This window comes from Vulpes vulpes, chromosome 2 (genome assembly GCF_048418805.1).
Source record: "Vulpes vulpes isolate BD-2025 chromosome 2, VulVul3, whole genome shotgun sequence".
Classification (NCBI taxonomy): domain Eukaryota; kingdom Metazoa; phylum Chordata; class Mammalia; order Carnivora; family Canidae; genus Vulpes; species Vulpes vulpes.
In genome coordinates, this window is record NC_132781.1 from 154,693,953 (window position 1) to 154,711,068 (window position 17,116).

At 41.7% G+C, this 17,116-nt stretch overlaps 1 protein-coding gene across 48 annotated transcripts in view; it reads right to left on the minus strand.

Moving 5' to 3' along the window:
• Positions 1–12,981, minus strand: part of SRRM1 (serine and arginine repetitive matrix 1) — a 31,681-nt gene extending 18,700 nt beyond the window's left edge. For 4 of the 48 annotated variants that reach the window (XM_072750742.1, XM_072750729.1, XM_072750741.1 and 1 more), the window contains exons 1-9: positions 12,083–12,292; positions 9,296–9,385; positions 8,910–9,032; positions 6,633–6,803; positions 5,830–5,942; positions 4,381–4,494; positions 3,369–3,563; positions 2,548–2,667; positions 401–669 (exon numbers count right to left, since the gene is read on the minus strand). In XM_072750742.1, coding sequence (XP_072606843.1) covers positions 401–669; positions 2,548–2,667; positions 3,369–3,563; positions 4,381–4,494; positions 5,830–5,942; positions 6,633–6,803; positions 8,910–9,032; positions 9,296–9,385; positions 12,083–12,103 — 1,216 coding nt within the window. In that variant the 5' untranslated portion in view covers positions 12,104–12,292. Of the gene's footprint in view, positions 1–394; positions 670–2,547; positions 2,668–3,368; positions 3,564–4,380; positions 4,585–5,829; positions 5,943–6,632; positions 6,804–8,497; positions 8,628–8,909; positions 9,033–9,295; positions 9,386–11,675; positions 11,870–11,918; positions 12,293–12,558 lie in introns of those variants that run through there. The other 44 variants (XM_072750740.1, XM_072750727.1, XM_072750739.1 and 41 more) reach the window with 31 other exon arrangements.
• Positions 12,982–17,116: the final 4,135 nt, after the last annotated feature.

Here is a 17,116-nt window from a genome sequence, read left to right on the forward strand (position 1 = left end):
AGTCCTCAGATGAGGTATCAAACAAAAAAATCTTCAGGGGAAAAAAGTTAACTGGTCTCATAGTAATAAAATGATCCCTTATCATGACAACACAAACTTTGACAATCAGTTACCGCAACTCAGCCCACGGCTGGTAATGTATTTCTCCACCTACTTGATGCCAGAGGCACCTGCTGAAGACAAAACACGTTTACATGTAAACTCTATTTCAACAATCCCCAAGAACTTAAAGCAGGAAAGAAAAGGTAGTAAGGAAATTTACAAAGAATATCACATACACAAATATTACCCAGCTACTTTACACTCTAAAGGGGGAAAAGGCAGCAACAACTGACTGTGCCCTTCACAGCCAAATGAAGAACAAACATACTGTTTTTATGTGCCTGATTTTTACCTTTACCTGAAGTTCTCCCTGGAGAGACAGAAACACGACTTTTTCTTGTACGATTTGACTGCTGGGGTGTTGGGGAATGACGAGTTTTTGGCGGTGGAGTTGCTGGAGGTGATGGCCTATGCCTTCGCCTCGGAGGACTTGCTGAAGGAGATAACCTACGAGTTTTTCGAGGGGGACTGGATGTCCTCTTAGGAGGCTTCTTTGGCGGTGACCGGGAACGAGATGAAGAGGATGATGAGCTACTTCCAGACAAGGATGCTGATGAACGTCGTCTTCTGTGGAATAAAGTATTCACATTCATTACCTGTATACTTGTCAAGAACCACCTTACAGGTATGTACAGTTTACACAAAAATACAGCTATTTTTATCCAACTTTTGAGTTTATGTAGCTAAGCACATAAATAAATTTTTAAAAAATGGGAAACAAAACCACACAACCTAAGACAGGAAACAGCTAGTTCTGAGACTAAATATGAGTAACTTATTCTGATAAATGCTTCTGTTTGAGTTGTCTTTTCAGTTATAAAACATGTCACGTTGAGTGCATACAGTAACTAGCCAGTCTCTTTTTTCCTTAGGAATATCATCACTGTTTGGAGTTTGCATACAAAATTTGGGTGACAAAAGTATTTTCCATTTAATAGCACAATGTCGAACAACCTTTAGGTTGCATTTAAAAAAAAATGTGCAGCAGGATTAGGAATTCATTTAGCTACATAAACTTAGAAGCAGGGGCCTCTCGAATTCTGCGGCAAAATTTGTGTAAGTTCTGTTGCAATTATGTGTACCTGCAGAATTCACCTTTGGCGGAAGAATTCCTGAGAACCTGAAAAAAAGAAACCCTACCTTAAGTGTGAGATAAAAACTGGCTGAAAGGGAATCTTACACAATCTGCAAAATATTTTGACTGCTAAATGGCTCAGTAAGCACAATTAAAACACGCTGTTTGCAAAACTCCAATATAAGAAATAGCTGTTTCCACTAATCTTGTACTAGAAAGCACCAGCATTATTTTTCTCCTAAAAACGAATAACCAATTTTAGAAAAGTGTGATGTCTAAATTGACTAACCATTGACACCATTTGTCTCATTTGTCAGTAGTAACATCAAATCTATCATTTTCAGCAGTAGTCATAAAAATGGTTGAGTGTATCACGACAATCCCCTCCCCAAATATTTCCTTTTGAAAAAATATGGGACTCTGAAAAGGCTTACAAAAAAAAAAAAAAAAAAAAAATCAAGGAACTTATTTGCCTTCTCGATTACCAAGTAGATTCATTTTCCTGCAAAAAAACTTAAAAGATTCAAACACAAAAACTTCTGTGCTCAGTATAATCTGAAGCACAATCATCATGGCTCTTTCCAAGGAGGTCAAGAAGGTACAAAACTCTGCAACCAGTGCACCAGGCCTTTACTTTGGGCAGATTTAGCCAACAATCTTTTTGTTATAAAAGGGACAGACCCAAACATTTTACCCCATGCCAATTTTAAAATAATTTTTTAAAAAAGAACACTGGTACTGACAGGGTTACTTTTATGTTTAATCTCTTAAAAAATACCTAGATACCAAACTGCTGAAAATGGCTATAGAATGGAATTAAGGGTAACTTTGTTATTTGTTTGAAATTTTATAAACACATCTCTATTAACGAGAAAAAAACATTCTAAACAAAAATTTGATTACATAGATTTATTTTAATATTGGTAAAAGTAGCTTATTGGCTCTGTGGTCATCTGCTTTTCAGAAGCCAGTGATAATTAAAATCCAAAGGAATAGGGTGTGTGGCAAATTCCCTTGTTCCTAGGACATCTTGGGGTCAAAGGGTAACTTAATACAAAACATCAGTAAAATGGTAAATTTGTCCCCTCCCCCCACAACACTGCACTAGCATTGCTTTTCATTGCACAATTAAACCTCAAAGAAGAGGCTCTTTAGAAAGCATCACCTAATAATATCACTCACGAGCTCTTTATTCTAGGGAGACACTAATTCAAACATTGCCTAAAGCAAACATGGTGTACTTTCATGTACTGACACTTCCAAATTAAAAAAAAAAAGAAAGAAAGAAAGAAAGGAAAAACAGAAAAAGATAAAGAAAAAAAGGAAAGGAAAGGGATAGATAAAGAACAAGAAATAAAGAAAGCCCTCACCGTCTCACTGGAGATCTACTCCTTCTATGCCTGGGTGGAGGTGGCATTCGTCTTGGTGGGGTTCTTCTGCGAGGAGATGGCCGCCTTCTCGGACTTGGCCTCCTTCTAGGGGAGTATGATCTGCCAGAACAAACAGAATTAGGACCTGAATAAACAAGAGCAAGGGACAAATTCCTTGATACAGATTTCTCAACAACTACATATATATATATATATATATATATATATATATATATATATATATAAAAATTTTTTTTTAAGATTTTATTTATTTATTCATTCTTGAGAGACATAAAGAGAGAGAGAGGCACAGACACAGGCAGAGGAAGAAAGAGGTTCTTTGCAGGGAGCCTGACAAGGGACTCAATCCCGGATCTCCAAGATCACACCCTGGGCCGAAGGTGGCGCTAAACCGCTGAGCCACCTGGGCTGCCCAACAACTAGATTTTAAAAATGGACTTCAAGGCATACCATTTTCCATTTACATAGAGATTTTTATGGTACACAGAAAGTGTCCTCAGATTCTCTCTTTAAGTCCAAAGAATAACACTTGTACTAAATGCTTTCTACTGCTCTGAAATTATTTATCTAATTCTACCCAGAGGGATGCCTAGGTGGCTCAGTGGTTGAGCATCTGTCTTTGGCTCGGGTTGTGATCCCGGGGTCCTGGGACTGAATCCCATAGGGAGCTTGCTTCTCCCTCTGTCTATGTCTCTGCTTCTCTGTGTCTCTCATGAACAAAATCTTAAAAAAAAAAAAATTCTATCAGAGAATAGCATGCAAAACCCAAGATCTATGTAGATCTTGAAGCCATAGCTCACCTTGATCGGGATCTATGACGCCGTCTAGGTCGAGTATGAGAAGGAGAGCGAGACCGTGTCCGGGATCTTGATTTGGAACGTGACCGAGATCTTGGTCGGGTCTTCTCCTTCTCCTTTTCCTTTTTGGAATTTTTCTCCGGAGTAGGTTCTTTAGGCTCTGGTACAGGTTCAGGTTTGGGAACTTTCAGGATGTCACTGTATAAACAGAAAGCTTATTTTTTTTCCTTTTTCAGCTGACTCCTAAGTCATAACATAATGACATAGTATGATTTTTCTTTTTAAAATGTTCTCAGGGGTGCCTGAAAACAGGGTGACTCAGTCAGTTAAGTGTCTGCCTTCTGTTCAGGTCATGATCCCAGGGTCCTGGGATCCTCAGGCTCCCTGGCTCTCTGTCAAATAAATAAAATCTTAAGAAAATAAATAAACAAAATTAAATGTTTTCAAAATCCATGAAGACTTCTCCTTAGCCCTAGATATATACACATCACTGAAACTTAAAGAGCAAGTAACGATCCTAACCACATACATTTTTACAAGTACAAAGCTGTCCACAATATTGGAGAAAAAAGCAAATTACAATATATAAAATATCTGAAACAATACAACCACCTGATAGCAGTGGTCACCTTCAGGGCATTTACTTAAAACTCTTCTGTAGAATTGGAATCTTTTCAACACGCTGATTTTATGATTTAAAAAATATAAAAGTGGGTGGGATCCCTGGGTGGCTCAGCAGTTTGGCGCCTGTCTTTGGCTCAGGGCGCAATCCTGGAGTCCCAGGACCGAGTCCCACATCGGGCTCCCTGCATGGAGCCTGCTTCTCCCTCTGCCTATGTCTTTGCCTCTCTCTGTCTCTCTCATGAAAAAATAAAATCTTAAAAAAATATATATATATATATATATGGATAAAAAAGGGAAATAAGTAATTTTATGTTTGTAATTCAAATATATTGGTAGCCAGTTATTAGCAGCCTAAACTATGATATTTATAAATGAATTTTTATATACTTGCCTAGTAGAAGTGGCCTCTTGTACTGAAGGTTCTTTTACTTTCACTGATGGTTCTGGGAGCTCTGGAGTTTTTTCCTTCTTTTCTGGAGCAGGGGAAGGACTCCGGCTCTTGGTTCTGTGACGGGGAGATCGAGAATGACTGCGCTTTCTCTCTCTCCTGACAGGGGAAGATCGTCTTCTAGGGGAAGGAGATCTGGATTTGCGTCTAGGATGAAAGTAATTTTTTTCAGGTTTTTGAATAACATGATTTGGGAGAGATCAAAGGGCAAATTAATCTTTTTAATTACACCACTGTTTGTTATACCTGAGAAATTCCTTGTGAAAATAAGATATCCTGTCATATTTCCTTAACAGGGAAAGGGCCAAAAGAAAACCAGAAAGGCAAGCAAACAAAGGGTAACAATATTTTCCGGTATACCAGTTATAAGAGGAAAGCACTGACCCAGGACTCTAGATTTAGATTTTTAATCATTCCTAGGGATGAGGAGACCAAAGACTAACTTTTCAGAGGAAAAGAATGCTTGAGAGGTAAAATGATATTCCCTAATAGTAACTCAAGTCCAACAAAACAATTTAAATGCAGAGAGATCCCACCACAGAGTTTGTTAGGTAGTCTATATATTTTAGAAAAATGACTAGTGCAATTAAAGTAATATGCTCTTCAGAAGAGAAAAAAAAAGTCAAACTTGCATAGTCTTTGAAAAAGACCACTTTCCTTTACAATTACAGTTTCTCTAACTTGAAGTAAAACAGCAGACCTGGTTCATCAATAGTTAACCACCATGGTGTGCTTAACTCTAGAAGACTGCTTCCCTGATAAGGTTTTAATACCAAATATATAAATAAAAATGGACAAAGAAATCTCCTCCTCCCTTTACTAATTCCAGCAGATTTATGAAACACTTAGAACTCTAAAAATGAAAGCCTAGGAGAATTCTCACCTTTCACCACAAATACAGTAGAAGCTGAGTCGTGGGTTTAAAAATGGGAACCTAACCATAGTCTCATTGGAAGGAAGAAGAAAAATAAGTGATCTGTTTTGGGTTCAGTACAACCATCTAAGAAAAGCAGAACAGGGAATTAGGTAAGTATAATACAACTAGCTAATGGGCACAGACTTCTAATAAAAAGGAAAAAAAAAGAGTAAAATAATTCAATGCTATATTTAAACAAAAGCAATATGGTAAAAAATAAAAATCTAGATTTTGATATAGGAATTAACAGTTGTATTATTCACCAAGATTTTAGAGACAATTATTCTAGTCAAATGTTCAGTCTCAAACAAAACTGATGTATTTCAGGCTAGAGACAAGCCTTATTCAGTCCATTGTGAAAATTGAACGATGGAAGAAGTTCTCTGAATAGTGCTGTTAGCTTCCTTTTTATTCTGTGCAATTTTCTACACACAGAATACTTGCAAAACATCAGGTATACATGCAGTGCATTATACCTTCTTGGGCTTCGAGACCTCTCCCTTTTTTCTCTGCTTTCTTTTTCTTCCTTATCCCTCTTATCCTTGTCTTCATCTTGCTTTTTCATAGATGCCAACTTTTCTTGTTCAATCTGCAAAGATCAAGTTTTCAAAGTAAACACAGCTGACCATTTGAGATCAACAAACTGAAGACTTTGCACCTCTCATAAACATCAATGCTGTAAATCATCGGCCTCTGCTTTTCAACAAGACTACTCTCAAGTCCACTTAAAATTGTGATTTAACATACCCTGCCCATATGAAGAACCTGCGCTTACCTTTTACATTGTTACTGAAGTTCAATTTTCTTTTCAACTTAAAGTACTCACACCATTTTTAAATAAAGTATGTATCAAATTACTGGACTCTACAAAAATGACGTTTTATGAAAATATTTTATTTATTTTAGGAAGAAAGAGAGTGGGTCCATGTGTGCACATGGGGGGGATAGAGAGGGAGAGCAGCAGACACCCTGCTGGGCACAGAGCCCTCAGGGGCCCGATTCCACAACCCTGAAATCATGACCTGAGCTGAAACCAGGAGTCCGGATGCTCAACCAACTGAGCCATACAGGTGCCCTGGAAAATGATACTTTAAACTCACAATGTTTGGGGCTGGGTTTGGGGGGAAGGAGTGGAGAATAAAAATTGAATGGTCAATATATTACAGCAAAGCAAAACAACATGCTGATCCTAGCCAGGTCATGTAAAATTCAAAGGTCTTAGCAATCTGGATACCACGCTCTCAAATCAACATTACACAAAAGAGAAAAGTCTTATTACCTGTCTTTGTTTTATTTCTTCTTTCTTCAGTTCTAGAAAAGCAGAAGGGATTCCAGCGATGTTTTCTTGTGCACTTAAGAGCAGGGGCCACAGTTCTCCCATAAATTCTCTAGCATTTTTTCCATTCAAAAACCCAGTCAGGTTGATTTGCATCATTTTGGAGTCTGGATTCTGCAAAAAGACATGACAGGAAGAGAAACAGGTTACTTCAAAACAAGCCAACCAACCAACCTAAAACTCATTAAATTAGTATTTTTTAAGTCTACCATGGGGGCTTAAATACATACATATTCTTTACTACTTAAATAGTTTTCCCTAAATTTCTCAGCAATATAATCTCTAGCACAGATTACCAAATTCTCTCTCACTCTACCAAAGCATCAGAGCAGCCTGTTAATCCTTTGTGGATTTCGTAAGTATTTTTAGACTACGTGGCTGTTAGTGGGCCTTACATTTATTAACTTTAAAAACCATCATGAACATCCACAAATTCCTGCATTTACTAACAAGGAAAATGTTTGCTTGCTTGGGAATTTTCCCCCAATGAGAAACTGAAAAAGTACATAAACTGTTCACTTCTCTAACACTATTAAGATAGCTTTCTATAAAATATCTACCGTCCAGTTATGAAAACTAACAAGTTATGCATGCACTCTGTAACTTTTGAAGACTAAGCTGAAAGCCTGAATACTATACAAAGAAAATCTATTATAACAATGCCTCAAATTCTCAACTGTCCACAAAGGGCTAAGAGGTCAAGTTTTCTCAAAAATAACTGGGTTTTTAATGCTAAATCTGTTGGTCAAGCAACAAGGTCCATATAACAAGCACAGCTCAATAGCACAAAGCAAGTACAGATTCCAGGTGTCTTCAGTTTCTTCTTGGAACCTTGGGGGTTTGGAATCGCCAAGTCCCCTGTAGAGAAAGATGTTCCCTTGGCTTGCTTCCGACTCCCTACTGCAACTCAACCACCTTGAGTTTAATGTTATATCATTTATCTAAATTGCAAAAGACGAACAAGCAATAATGAGTACACAACCACAAAAAAAGAAAAGATTGTTTAAAAAAGTTCTAAACTTTAATCTCATGCTCACTACAAGGGGAATACTACCAGATACTTAGGTTTTAAAAAAGCACTAAAATACAAATCAGTAAAGCATTTCTCCAATAAAATCTATCTTTAATCATCATTTTAAAAACGGTTTCCCACGCTCCTGGTTTTCTAAGTAAAATGTATACATTTTTAAGGAAGTGCTTTCTTAAAATTAATCTTTAAAAATATTCAAACCAAAATGTAATTACCAAATTATTTTAAAAATAGAAATACCTTATCAGTTGAAATGCCAACTGTTCTGTCAAAACACAAGGGCGAACTCTTTGGGAAAAGGATTAATGTAAAGGTAAATTCACATTGGTATATTTGCCAAAAAGGTCATATGGTACATCTTACGATTATCCTTTGGGTTGTTGTGGCAAAACAACAAACTATCTTATAATAAAATTGTTTCTTATACATCAATTGTATCGTCATCTCATGAATGAAGAAAGGAATAATCACATTAACTGGTTCTAATAATGCTGCCAATTTATTTCAGTCTGAAGTTTAAGCATAACGTAAACAAAAAGTCTGCCTAAAATGTTAACTGATGACTAGCTGACATGCAGCTACAACTAAAGACTTCAGTTACTTGATTATTTTAAAAACAATATCCAATCAAATCAGAATTGCCCCTCATGCTTCACATAAACGTCCATCTCATAATAGTATTTTTAAAGAGCAGTGTCTAGATTTACCCAATTGCTCTTTCCTGTTTGTGTTTTTTTTTGTTGTTGTTGTTGATGTTCGGCCACTTTACACAACTCACCTCCAAACACACACTGCATCATCAAGGGAGTTGGGTCAGAGCGACATTGGGACACTCACTCTGCTGTGACCTAATAAGGTGATGGTGCTATACTTCAGACGCAAGGAATAACTTCCATTTTGGTTCAGGCCTTTTAAATCATAAATCACATTATCATTAGAAAATTGCTGTCAAAGTAACTTAACATGTAACAGCAAAATTACAAACAGTAAGTTTGATTTTTCACCTGTGTAGCTTTCAAAACTATGTACCTTCACTAAACTTCCAGGCTTAATAGTTGTTTACAAAGTGTTCACAACAAACATTGTAAAATAACCCTCCTATATTTGTATTCCATAGAAAAATTCAGTCTCCATAGATTCACAAAATTATGTCATATATTCAGAAATAAGAGTCATTTGTGTATTATTACCTTCACTTCCAGCTGGTTGAATATAAACTCAATCACAACATCATCTTCAAACCCAAGGATTTCCGTTACTCGTTTTGTTATCCAAGGCTTTATAACCTCCAAATTTACTTTGCTCATGTCCACCTGATAAAACATGCAAGAAATTCTTGAGTACAAGGTTTATAATCCTAAAAGAAAGCTCATTTAAGAGTTTTGTCCAACCAAATTCCTTTTAGCTTATGAAATTTTTTGGTGTAGCAAGGTAAAATTTGGTTCATTCTTGTGTGGTTGTGCTATTTTGTGTGTGTTGTTGCTAAAAGGTGGAAAATGTTTCATTAAAACAGCCCCAAAATGTTTGAATCAACTATGCTATGGAGGTGCATAAATAGTTTTATTCAGAAGAATACCTTTTTTTCTAGGCATTCTGCAAATTTCAGCTGCTTCAGTAGCTTCTTCTGTTTGTTGCTGAACCGATTATCCTGTTCTGCACTTGTTCCCTGCAGGAAGAGAAACACATTTTAATTAAGAGCTCAAAGTTAAATTCCTACTTTTTATCAGCTAATGATGGCTATGACCTTTACAGTAGAAATAGGATAATCAAGAAATCACCACAGCTAACATTCATAAGTGTAAAATGTATACTCCTTTCCCAATGAAGCATTTAAAAAACTTGACTATATTTAAAAATTACAAAATACAAGCTCATTGCAACAAGTCAAACAATATAGCAGTATAGAGCATAAAGCTAAGCACCTCCCCCACAAGCAACTTAAGTTTGAAGTGTATCTTTTTACACCTTTTTCCTATGTTAAGACGTTTAAGGTTTTTTATAAATGAGAACACATTGAAATATTTACTATACTTAAATACATAATTCCAAACAAGACCATTAAATTTCATCCTCTTGTGACAACCAGTAGCATGCTTGCAAAATTACTGTGGCAATGCGTATATAAGCAGGGCAAAAAAGGAAAAACACCACCCTAGGACTCTATTCACAACTTTAAAAACTTGGAATGCAGGAAAAATACGGGTTTACTTTAATTAACTCAATTTCAGCACTGACTTTGGAAAAATGAGAGCTTACAAATACTACCTGAGACGATTAAGTGATCACTAATTAGGCTGCATTTTGTCATTCCAACTGAACAACATAATCAAAGTAACTGGCTGTATGACCTGAAATCTACTGATTGGTTCACTAAGCTGGCCACTGTTCCCTGAAAAATGATCACGAAAATTCTGTTTAGGAATCTAAAGAACCTGGATTAGAACCCCAATTCTGCCACTGCTTAAGCCACATGACTCAAAGAAGTTCCTTAACCTCTTTGAGAATGTTTCTTTATTTGCTAAAATCCACTTTGCAAGAGCTGTGTATCTCCAAAATAATGTATGTAAAGTAATTGGCATGTGGTGGTTGTTCAGCAAATGAAAGCGATCATTTCTATTTGAACTGAAAAATTCAGTTTACTATCTGGCTGGCAGTGCACTAAAAAACCTAACTGCCCTAAATTCTTTTAACGCAGTTTAAATCCAGTCAACTCCTCTAAGGAATTATAGGTAGTATATAAAAACCCACACCCTTTTCTTTTAGATTTTTACTAACACCAAAGCAAAAATTCATTTTAAAATTTATCAACCACGTTGTTCTTTTTCTCTTGGAACTCCTTTCCCTTGGAAGTAACAACAACAACAACAACAAAAAAAACAAAAGAATAGGCTTTTGTGTCCACAAAATACTACATTTGGATTACAAGAATATTGACTACTTCAAAATACTTTGATGGTAATTAGAAAACAGAGTTCATCAACAGCATGGAAATGTTAATATTAAGCTCTCAACCCAAACTATCATCACAGAAATAACTACAGTATTGTTTGCACAACGTAAAACAAATAACTGCCTCTTTTAGGTAAGTGCTTGGAATAATACCGCAACTTTTGACGAAAAACTAGTAGGCACATTTAAAGCCAATTGAAGAATTTCAGTGTCGGCTTTAAAGTGCCAAGAGTTGTGTTCTTTGAAGTCTCGGTCTTCCCTTCTTCCAACCTTTTCCTTTAAAACACGCAAACCGCGCATTATACGCTCCAGGGAGTGGAAAGAGCCAACGTACATCACATACAGATTTCGACCAAAACCCACTGGTCTCTAATACGGTCGTCCTGCACTAAAAGCATGTGCAAACTAGTCCCAGGAGTGTCACTTCCCACCCATCTACACCTCTTCTAGGTACGCGTTTCCTACCGGAGTGGAATTTGGGACTAACAGGCTCCAGCACTACCAGCCTGGTAAAAAGTCTGGGCCCCGAGCACCAACTTCGACGAGATCGCTCCCCCGCCTGCAGGTGTTGGGCGCGCGGCCCCGGGAGAACCTAGGTAGAGGGGCCCCCGTTTTCTCCAGCGGACTTCAGGAGAGTTAAAACAAACGGGGGGGTTGGGGGGGGCGGTGTGCGAGAAGGAGCGAGGTTCCTCCCCCACCCCCGCGCCCCTGCCTCCACACACGTGCACACTTTTTGTTGCACCCGCTGCCCTTAGAGAGTCTCAGATTCAAACGTTCCAACTACCTATTATCGGAGTTCCCCTCCCTAAAGGAATATCAAATTGGGCGGGAGTTCCCGCGAACTCTGACCCCGCGCCTCCGCGAAGACTTAGGACCAGGAGGGAGGACGGGGGAGGGGGGGTCGGCGCCGCTCGCTCTCGAGAGAGAGAGAGAGAGAGAGAGAGAAGCCGCTGAACGCCGTTTCCTGCCCTAACACGCTCCCCCGGGGCGGTACCCCAAAACCGTACTCTCCAGAATCCTCCCGCCGCCAGTCACCTCAGGGCTTCCCTCCGGCCTCCCCCCAGGGACTTCCTCCTCGCGGCCCGACTAGGCCCCAGGACCCGGCGGCGCGCGCGGCCCGGCCTGCAGGCCCCACCAGGCAGGCGGGCGGCGAGGTACCGCTCCGGCCCATTCCCGCCGCCATTTTCCGGCGACCGTCGCTGCCGCGTAGGGGGGACGATCCCGGAGGAGGAGACTGCGCAGGGGCGCACCGGTCTCTCCGCCGCAGGGCAGGGGGGAGCGTCCGCCGGCGCGGAAGATCATCAGGATCCTCGAAGCCTCCCTCGCTGGCCACGGCCGACCCGAGTTTAGGCCCCTTACCGGGCCTTCTCGAGGAGCCCCTCGCCTCACCGCAGATCCCCGCGCTTCTACTTACGCGGAAGAATCCCGCGTCCATCTTGCTGCCTCGCTCGGAGATCGCTCCCTATCCCAAGATACACCGCGCCGCCGCGACGGAGGGCGGGACCGGCAGGGAAAGCCGAGCGCCGGGACGCAGCGCGCGCCGCTCCACCCGCCCCTCCAGCCGACACGAGGCCGCGCCTGCTCAGTGCGCCGAGCCCCCCGCCACGCGTGCGCACGCGCGCCCGGGGGAGGGGCCGCCGCCGTCTCCGAGGCTCCCCAGCAGCCAGTCCGGGAGGAGAGTCTCGCGATCGCAGCCAATGAAGACAAGAGAGGGAGCCGTCGGGTCGCCCCGCCCTGCGAATCCTTTTGTGGCGCTGGATCCGCCTTGTTCGCTCAGCGTGACTTGACCCATCCTTCGACCCGTAGTGGAGGAGGCCTCCCGCCCTGGGGGGAGGGGTGTGTGTGTGTGTGTGCGCGTTCCAGGGAGCGACTGAAGAGGAAGGCTGTTACCTCAGAGTGACGCGGGCGACGCGGCCCGCGCGCTGGAGCGAGGCCTGCCGGCCTCTCGTGTCACCGTGGAAGTTGTGGTTGTGTCGCTTTCACGCGTTTACCAGCGACTAAGATCGACTCTAAAGCAGTCGAGCTGTGTGGTAACGGGTGAAGAGCCGGTTCTCGCTCGCCCCCGCCGCCGTCTTCACGCGGCTCGCCCGTTTGGGCGGGAAGCGGGCGGGAGAGCCCGGCACCCGCCGGCGCGGGCCCCTCTGGCCGGGTCTCCTCAAGTTCCCTCCCGGACGCGCACGCACGGCCGCTCCCTCCCCCTTCCCTGCTCGGCGGCGGCGGCGGCGCTGGCCGCTCCGGGCTGTGGGTGCCTCGAAGGCCGCTTCCGTGCTGACGACGGCTGGGGCCTCCGGCTCAGGCGCGTGTCCCCGTCCCTGAGCCCGTCCCGGCAGCTTCCTGCCTGACATTTCCGCTTGGATACGCCTCACGGACGGCTCGTGGCCCGGGACTGAGCTCCCCATCCCCTCCCTCCCTCCCTCCCCACACACCCCGGAAAACCCACCCGCCCCTCGCTCCCCCCGGAGTCTCCTGCCTCCGTCCGCGGCCGCAGCTCTCCTTTGTTTAGGACGCGAGCCTCGGCGGTGTTCTCGACTTTTCTTTCGCCTTCAGCCCACTTCCAGGCTCTCAGGAAACCCAGTCAGCTGCAGTCCTGGCTCAGGGCGCCGGCACCTTCTGCCTCGGTTTCTGCTTCTACCCTTGCCACTCGGCATCTCTTCTAAGTGGAGCAGAGTGACCCTTTTAGGAAACCTTAGACACGTCAGTCTGAAGCGCAGAACTTTCCCAAAGTCCCTCATTTTCCTCAGAACAGGCTGAAATCCTACCTGATGTCCCCCGATTTCTTCTTTGAATTCCTCCCTAGTACCCTGACATTGCTCACCTCTTGGACTTCCTAAGCTTGCTCATGTCTCAAGACCCTGCATTGGTTGTAACTTCTGCCTAAAATGCTCTACCCCCAGATACCTACTTGGCAAATTTCAAGGTTTTGCTCAAGTATCACCTAGTCAAGGAGGTTATCCCCCCTGGAAACTGCTTACACACCCTCTATGCTCCCGATGCTTCTAAATGTACTTTTTTTCCCATAGCATTTACCACCTTATATTTCTTTACCTTTTTAAAATGTTTGTTTCTTATCCGTTCACCACACTAGAAGGTAAACTCCTTAAAGTCAGGGCATTTGTCTTTTTTGCTCATTGTCCCTAGCATCAAGAACCGTGTCAAGAGGGACACCTGGGTGGCCCAGCTGCCTGAGCATCTGCCTTTAGCCCAGGGCGTGATCCCGGACTCCTGGGCATGGGCTCCCTGCATGGAGCCTGCTTCTCCCTCTGCCTGTGTCCCTGCCTCTCTCTTATCTGTGTTTCTCATGAATAAATTTTAAAAATCTTAAAAAAAAAAAAAAAAAACGTGCCAAGAGGCTCGATAAAATTTGTTAAATGAACAATAGCTTTGTAAGAGAATCAAAGATGGGAAGGTGACTGACTGGCTTCCACAGAACAGACCAGATGGAATTATGAAATCACAATGTCCCACATCTCACTGACTATTCTCACTGGTTCTGATCATTGTGTTGTTTATCTTTTCTTTACTCTTTTTTGCTGCAAATCCCATAAATGTTGATTTTCCTTGCGGTTCCACCATTGACCCTTTTTACTTCTCACTCAACAAAGATGACTTATCTGTCCTCTCTTGACTTCAATGATCATTTCATCTGCTAAATCAATTTATCTCATACATACTTTTGCCCCACCTATATATGCAACTTCTTATTACATTGAACTTGGGATGTCCTGTAAACACCTCACACTCAACATGTCCCAAACTGAATTCATCTTCTTTTACTTGCCTCAACTTTGTTTTCCCATTCTCAGTGAATGAGTCTACCTTTCTCCCCATCATCATTCTCTTTTTCATACTCTACTGTAACTAGATCTTGCCTTTTCATTTCTGTTGCCTTCCTTCTAGCCCTATTGCCTCTTTTTAATTTGGATTACTCTCTGGGTCATCGCAGCAACAACCTAGTAACCATTTCCCCTCCCTTCAGGGTTGATGTCTCTACCCTATATTGAAAGTGATTTTCTTTCTTCTTTCTTTCTTTCTTTCTTTCTTTCTTTCTTTCTTTCTTTCTTTCTTTCTTTCTTTCTTCTTTTTTTAAGGTTTGATTTGTTTGAGCGAGAGAGCACAAGCAGGGGAAGAAGCAGAGGGAGAAAGAGAAGCAGACTCCCTGCTGAGCGTGGAATTGGACTTAGGGCTCCATCCCAGGACCCTAAGATCATGGCCTGAGCTGAAGTCAGACACTTAACTGATTGAGCCACTCAGGGTGCCCCTCAAGAGTGATTTTCTAAGATAATAATCTTAATCCTTTCACTCCCCAAACTAAACCTTTCCGTGGCTCCCCAATCCTCTAGATAAAGTCGAAGCTAGTTACTGTAGCTTATAAGACCCCTTATGATTCATTTACTGTTCCCTTTTTCAGACTCGTCACAAGGACCCCTCTCCATTTGCACATCCTTCCCTTCTAAGCTGCAGCTACAATGAACTACGGATACGGTCTAGTTATAAACAGGTGTCAAAAATCAGTTTCTTGTCTGTGTGTTGGTAAACCTAAAGTTACTAAGTGACTCAAATATCGCTTCCTCAAACAAGCCTTTTATGACCAGCCTTCCGAAAATAGCAGAACCCTCTCCCCATTCACTCTATCATACCTTGCTTTATTTTTTTCTTCATAGTGCCTAATAGTAGTTGACATTGTTAACTATTTTGTTTATATGCTTACTGTTTACATGCCCCCAATTAAAAAAAAATAAAGTTTATGAGTTTCTTGTTCATTAGTGTCTAGAACAGTATCTAGCACATTCTTGGAGCTCAATAAATATTTGTTGAATGAATGTATGGATAAGACTCTGGATCAGTCACCAAAGGCCATTTCTACTAATGAGGAGTCTTTGAAGTAGTATAAACATTTATTCTATCAGGAAGCGTCCACATTGAAAACTCTGCCAAGGGAGATAAAACTCCCTACAGGGGAGAAGGATAAGCCTACTCCCTGCAGTGAAGTCCTTGGCAGTGAAGGTATTTGCAGATGCCATCTCCTGCTCACTTTGATGCTGTGGAGATCAAAATGGCTCTTAAAGCCAAGATGCCATCCCAGTGAGCCACTGATGGCTCTTTGCTAGGTCGGTCTTTAAGTCCCCAAATAAGCCCTGAGCCTCAAAAAGCTAAGGGGCAGCCAACCTTGTTGTCAATCTTCCGGGCACAGATTCAAAGATTCTCTATTTAATCAAATGCTTTCCTCCACTGTTTGTTGATTGCTGTGGTTAATGGACCTGTTCTATCTGCTGCCACTACCCTTTGTCCTTTAGAGCCACGATGACTGAACATAACTGTCCCTTAGGCATGTGCACTTTTTGTAATTTTCTCACCTCTTTCAGCTTGTGTTTTCATCCACGCTTCCATCCCTGTCTTTTCTTTCTTTCAGCTCTGCTTTTGTGTTTCCTAGGTAAAATGGAATAACCATCTTCAAAAAATATCTCAAAATCCCAGCACAAATTTACCAGACAAGCTATGGACTAAAATAATCCCATAATCAAAATGAAAATGTATGATGGATAAAAGCTGATGCATTTTGCTTTGGAAGGTGTCTTTGAGCACATCAGGGAGCGTATTCATTATTTATTGCCAAATAACCCCCCAAATTTTTAGTAACTTGAAAGAATAAATGTTATCTATCATGCACTGTTTCTGTGGATCAGGAATCTGGAGTGGCTTCTTTGAATGGTTCTGGCTCAGGGTCTTTCAAGAAAATGTAGCCAGGATATTGGCCTATATTACAGTCAGTTGGGCCTGGAAGATGTGTTTCCAAGAAGTTCCACTCACATGGCTGTTGGCATGAGGCTTCAGGTCTTTGCCACATTGACCCCTCCTTTGGCTGTTTGGATATCTTCATGGCATGGCAGCTGGCTCCCCTCAGAGCAAATGATCCAAAAGAGAGCAAGACATAAGCCATGGTGTCTTTTATGACCTAACTTCAGAAGTCATACACCGTAGTCTCCACATTATCCCTTTGATTACACAGGTTACCTATATTCAGTGATGGAGGAGACAGCGCAAGGGTGTGAACCATTGGGGGCCATCTTGGAGGCTGGCTACCAGTGCAAGTGTTGGAAAGTTGAAAATGTAGGGGCACCTGGATGGCTCAATCAGAAGAATATGTGACTCTTAATCTCGGGATTGTAAATTTGGGCCCCACGTTGGGTGTACAGATTACTTAAATAAAATTTAAAACAAAAAAGAAAAACTACATAAGCATAAGAGTTTGTATACTTTCAGATTTAGGAGGGACTATATTCTTTCTCTCCCCTCAGAACCTTTGTGCATATTCTGTCCCTTTGATCTAGAACTACTGTTCTCTCCTTTCCAGGCTTTGCTTTGCCCTCCCCACCTTGTTTTTCTACTTTCAATCCTTTTAACTAACCAGCTCTGATTCTTCTTCTAGGATTTAGTTTAGGTGTTACCT